This window comes from Diadema antillarum, unplaced genomic scaffold (genome assembly GCF_040938485.1).
Source record: "Diadema antillarum isolate AM-2024a unplaced genomic scaffold, OU_Dant_1.0 seq00000759_RagTag, whole genome shotgun sequence".
Classification (NCBI taxonomy): Eukaryota; Metazoa; Echinodermata; class Echinoidea; order Diadematoida; family Diadematidae; genus Diadema; species Diadema antillarum.
In genome coordinates this window covers 182876-189279 of record NW_027271650.1, presented here as the reverse complement: position 1 = coordinate 189279, position 6404 = coordinate 182876, and the positions used below count along the sequence as shown (strand labels likewise).

At 37.5% G+C, this 6404-nt stretch overlaps 1 protein-coding gene across 1 annotated transcript; it reads left to right on the top strand.

Annotated features, from left to right (window-relative positions):
• Window positions 1-1032: 1032 nt before the first annotated feature.
• Window positions 1033-5943, top strand: LOC139738591 (uncharacterized). The gene is made up of 4 exons (XM_071649206.1): window positions 1033-1156; window positions 2789-2843; window positions 4377-4494; window positions 5716-5943. The coding sequence occupies exons 1-4, from the start codon at window positions 1033-1035 to the stop codon at window positions 5941-5943; spliced, it is 525 nt and encodes a 174-aa protein (XP_071505307.1).
• The last annotated feature ends 461 nt before the right edge of the window (window positions 5944-6404 follow it).

The window sequence follows — 6404 nt, the reverse complement described above, 5'->3', positions numbered from 1 at the left end:
TAAATATCTTTTATCATTGTACCCCATGCTGACGTTTTCGTTTTCTGTAATGTTATCTTTACGATTGGAGCCTCATTCTCATTGAGAAACAAGAAAAAAAATATCCCATAGCAATTATTGCTAAGTGTTATATTCAAATTATTAAGGTAAAGGTTCCAACTTGTCAGGTTGATGGATCATCAATTCTGATGAATAGAATGAATTGATATAGAGTTTCCAGCGTCAAAATAATGATCTATGCGCAGATTCCATGACATTCTAATGCTATCTTTCCTTTGATGCAATCAATTGAGAAAGATGGAGTAACACAGACATTACTGCTACAGAGTATAATTTCCAAAAGCCGTGATACATTATTACTATAGCATTAAAGAACTAAAAATACAACGGTAGGTGCTAACAGGTAAGTTCAATTGACGGTCAGCATGGTTACAGTATGGAATTGAATGTGTCCGGGTGCATTCGAGAGAATGAAGTATAACAACGCGGGAACACCCGATGACAAAGGGAAACAGGAATTCCGTTAATTGTTATATCGCCTGACAGCTGTTATCGATTCTGTCGATTTCTCTGCCGAAGAAGTTCCACGTAAAACGTCTGTGTCTGAAGCCGTCAACAGGTCGATTCAGAACAACGGTAGCTCTCTGTGTAGTGCACGTGCTCATAGCTTGTAGGCAGTTCTCCATTCATAAACAGTTATATTTTGTCTTCGTTTCGTTTCAGACAGCCTTAAACTCCAAAAGTATAGCACCTCTAATCACCCTCATGACGGGCTGCTTGTCAGGAATCGGTCTCTCCATGGCGGTCAAGCTGGCCCAGGACCCAAAGAAGTCGTACCTGGGGGGCGTTTCATCAACGAGTTCGTCGGAGTTTTCACCGACAAATTTGCTATCAGCCAATCAGACGCAAGAATTTCATTAGCTTTTGATAGTTGTCAGTGTAAATCCTTGCGTCTGATTGGCTGATAGCAAATTCGTCGGTGAAAACCTCCGACGAACTCGTTGATGAAACGCCCCCCAGGTCTACGCCACCATGAGGAACCTGTCCAAGAAAGATATCCTGGAGAAGGAGACAGACAACGCCCTCAACGACACTCTCTTTGTCAAGGAGCTTGACATCAATAAAAAGGACCAAGTCGTCTCAACCGATGTCTTAAGTGAGTACAATCTTTAATTTATCATTTCTTTCCTGATCTCGTCGATAGACTGTCTGACTGTCGACATTTAAACGGTTTTAGAGCCTTATCTGTTCTTTTTTTCTTTTGAAATTCTAATTCACCCTCCATTTCGTTATTTTTTTTTCTGTTTCTTCTTTCGATTTTATATTGATATAAAACAGTAGATTTGGCAGATGTATTTCTTGTTAGAAGTAGTTATTGTGCTAAGTTCTATGTTTCTTCTTTCCTTCCTAAAAGAGTTAACAACGCTGCATTTGGTTACTTTGGCCTGTTCGAAGAAATGAGCATGGATGACATGAGGTCTATGTTGGAGACTATTACATGATCGGGACGCGTGTTTTTTTTTAGACGGCACAGATTGGGGACCCTAACCCTAAACCTAACCCTAATCCTAATCCTAACCCTAACCATCAAACCCTAACCCTAACCCTAACCCTAACCCCAACCCTAACCCTAACCCTGACCCTAATCCTAACACTAAACCCTAATCCAACGTTTTTCCCATAGGTTTAATACGCGCCATGCCCCAATCTGTGCCGTCTAAAAAAAAAAAAAAAAAAACCGCGATCGGGACTTACCGCTTGACTCAGGAAGTGATTCCAATCATTAAAAAAAAAAACAGGAGTCGGGACGCATCGTCAACATCATCAGTATTGGAGGATTTTTTGGTAAGCATCGAGAAGACCCCGTGTATAAAAATTTTCCACCGATTGCATTTCGTATCTTACAGTCTAGATACCTTTACTTACCTGTAGACATCTTGTTTGATTTGATTGTATTTCTGTATTTCTTTGTTTTTGTTAATTCAAGTAATGCAGAAAATTTACACAAAGTCTGAAAAAGGGGACAAGGATACAAATTTATATATAGGAATTTTCAATACCATTATCTAATCCTCCTTGGATGTCACGATAGCTCAATTTGTTCTACTTTGTTTGGAGGTATTTGATAGCAATGTATTTTAACCTTCGGGCTACAATTTTGCACGTTGCGTGTTTTTTTTTAATAATCAAATAAACCAGTCTAATAATAACAATAATAATAATGAATAATTAATGATAAGACAAATCAATGGCGGTTATGTATTCTGAACACTTGACAGTGTTTTTCAAGAAACTAAATGCCTGTTGCGCTGACCAATCTAGTCCGAGGTTAATTTAGGCTCGGGAATTATCATGTCGTCCTAATGACATCGGCAACTCTAAATTATATTGCAGTAAATAGGTAGCCTATATTGTAAAAAAAGATGAAATGAAAAATGGTACAGACAATTTGCATCGATTGAGGCGATTGAGTCTGCACAGGAATAAACTAAAAACAAGAATGAATTTCATACAGGAACAGTAAGGTCAATTATATAGAATGTGTTGCCAATCTTAGGATAAAAACAAATTTAGTGATTTCAAGTCTGTTCATGATTCTGCAACAGAAATAAACAATGGTATTTACCAAACTAGTGTTTATACGACAAAGATGTTGTGTCACTCTAAGAATGCTTAAAATAATGAATAAAATTACAATTGAAGGATACAACATCAAAATATAGAGAAATATGTATTTTGGGAATTGATACGTCAATTTCCGATATCATACTTGTCATCTCTCATCCAGGATCTCCGTATAGTGCTGTTTATTGCGCTACCAAGTTTGCAATGGAAGGCTTAACGTAGGCTCTCTATCTAGAACTGAAATGCTTTAAAGTTTGGTAAGCTTACCGATAGCTCTAGGTGTTCCAAAATGATCAATCCTAATCAGCAGAGGGAAATTAGAAACCAATTCAATGAATAGGGGACCCAATAATCCTTCCCCCCCCCCCCAAAAAAAAAGGGAAAAAAAGAGAAAATGTACAAGTATATAGCTCACTGATGATCGTCCCTATAACATTGTATAAAGGTTATGATTACTACAAGTGCTATGAACATGATGAAATGATGAAATTTTGATAATAGTCGCTACTAGTCCAATGAAAGAAAAATTATAAAACATCTGTAAGATAATAACGTAAACTATCAAGCGTTTAATTAAAAAAAACCGAGCAAACAAACAAACAAAAACAAAACAAAACTAAATGAATTGTAATTATACCTTATATTTCCTTTTAAAAATGCATTTTCAGGTGATAACAATATATACAACAGAAAAGAGGATATGTTCCGCCAGAGAGATTCAACCAAATTCCCCAAGGAGTGGTTATACGGAGAAACATTTTTGTTTCTATGAAGGAGTAATATCGAACCAAAGTTGACATATTCATTGAGGTCACCTCAAGATACGATGATAGTGAACTAACCGAATGATATCGAACAAAGGTGTACCCGGTCCAGGAGGTAAACGTTAATGGCGGAGAAAAAGCGAATATGCTATCATCCGTCTCATTCTGACATTTCCAGTCGGCCAGGCAGTTATTGCATTTCAAACGTTGTAATTACTCCGTGTTTAGATTCTGTGCCTCTCTAAAATGATCTCATTCTGTCACAGGAGGGGGAAGGAAATGAAAAAAGCGTCTAATTTTGACAAACTCCCTGATAGTTAACATCATCTGTCACTCTCTGCGTACTTCTTGTCTTTCAATAATTGCCTCTTATCAGAAAGAAGTGGTCTGATGTGGACGATGTGGATTAAATGAGTTTTCATCTTCTGTTGTTATGTTTTTTATTCAGAGAAGATACTTTCACGTCAATAGATAAAATATTCAGTGATATAGAGAATATTGTATTTACGCATGCAACAGACTGTCTCGAAAGATGTCAGTGGAGTCCATTAAAGCACCTTTATTCTGTCTACAAACATTATAGGCCAATAGCAGGACTCATTAAATAGGCATTTAACATTGAGGCATCAGACCGATAGAGGGCGCGATGATGAATCTATGAGCTCTCTTTCCCCTTCTCACTTATCTCTCTCTCTCTCTCTCTCATCCTCTCTCTCTCTCTCTCTTCTCTCTCTCTCTCTTTCCTCTTGTTTGGAAAATGTTCAATTTGCCTAGCCTTGTTCTTGTTTTATATCAACGTTCATTTCATGTCGAAGAGAAACACACCTGTATACATGCGTATGGCAGAAGGATAAGAAGTATTGAGACAAAAAAAGACTAAGCCTAGAAGGTACATTCCTGCTTGTGTGTAATCTAGAGGGATTTTAATGTGAGGCCCATAATCGAGGTAAGCATTTTTTTTTCTTTCATTGCATCTTCCACTCGAAGGATTAGCAGCATTTGTCCGGGAGCAGTCACAACAAACTTTGTCACTAACTTGTCATCGAACAAAGCTTCGGGCGAGTTCGCAGCTCGCGCCAACGACCCCGACTCCCCTTCGGGAAAGGTAGGCGTCTGAATTCAAATCTCATCCTCAATGGTGCAGTTTTGGTTTAGATGTGGCTGCAGGTTTCCAACTTTTGTGTGTGTGTGTTTGTGAGATAATAAAAAAGCTATTATAATATATAAAAGAACATGTAATTCTTAAAGGAATTCCAAATTCATTTGATTAAAATTGGTCTTGAAATGGCTGAGTTATAAAAAACAACAACAACGATCCTGATAAAATGTGACCGGCCAAGACTTTTATTTTGATCTCTTTGTCTTCCCTTGTTTAGATTTTCATCAAATAAACTTTCAATTCCCTTAAGAATTGTTTTTATGTTATTTAACATTCCATAGATTGGTTTCTAAATATCTCACAAAACATTAAAAGCTGAATCATCACCTTAGCCAATAATATACCATTCTCTTAAATGTTTAACATGATTACACATACACACACCTCTACCGTCTTTCTCTCTCTCACAAGCACACAAACAAACAAACAAACACACACACACACACACAAGAATATTCAAGAAAATCCTTCAAAAAGTCTTAAAAGTCCCGGGTCACTACCAATATTTTATAATTTGTTCTCTCATTATCAACTTTTCCTGCAAGTTTCATCCAGATCCGTCCTCAACTTTTGGACTTATTTTGCGCACAGACAAACACACAGACAAACAGACAAAGTAACAAACAAACACCGATAAAGACCTTTGCGGATGTCACGAGAAAAGAACTCTCACAGCGCTGTTCATTACCACCCATACACGCATGCGGAAAATCGCCCAATTTCCCAATATTACATAAGCCTTTTGTTTACATTACCAGCTTCCAGCAGCTGCGCGGCGCCTCGCCCGAGCAGATTACGCACATTTTGACGTCCGAGTCCATTGACCCTATATGCTAAAAGATTTAAAGAATGCTTCACAAATCTGTAAGAAAAAATTCCCTGATAACTTCCAAAATTTAATCATCTGTTCTTCTGGTCATTATCGAATTTCCCTGCAAGTTTCATTCAAATCCGTTCACAACTTTTTGAGTTATTTTGCACACAGACAGACAAACAAACAAACAAACAAACACACGCTGATGAAAACATAACTTTATTGCCAACCCTGGTGTAACAACGTATAATTGTGTCAACACTGTTAGCATTATCAAAGTAACTATGATGATTATGAACGTGATGATGAATCAATTATTTCAGTGACCACATTATCATATCTTCCCTTAATAGTTGATGAGTTCCTTCTTGGAGATGGTTCCAAGTCACATGAAGAATACCGCTCAGCAAGCTCCCGATGTCGCCGATGTCGTGATCGAGTGTCTGCGGGAGGAACAACCAAAGATTCGTTATGGAACCAGCGATTATTCGCGAGGCCGGATGTCGCAGAAGTATGCCGACGGAGTAGGCGGAGAGAGAGCTGAGGAGTGGTATCAGCTGATGTCTAAGTTGTCGACGTAATCATGTCTGGTATCCATGGGCTATTGTGTATCATCTCCGCCCATGCAGCTTTTACAGCCAACTAACTACAATTAGCTTCGTAAACTGAAAAATTGTTCGTAAGATTTGCGACAAGCAATTTATCTGAATTATGAGTAATCCTGATATATATATATATATATATATATATATATATATATATATCCCGGAACTAGTGTCAGTGCATGATTGTAAAACCTTTATGTTTCTTTCTAAGGGACACCGTTTCTTTTACCATATTCTTAAGTACTGGTTTTCGTTGTTCATTTGAATTGTTACAGGGGAGTGGAAAATTGACTTTATTGAGGGACAACTCAGAATAAAAAAAAACAAACCCACAGTATCATATTCCTAAAATTTGGTTTCCACTTACATAAGACGTGCTATTATCTATTAAGGTGATGTAATGACTATTTTCCATATTGATGTACCATTAACAAGTT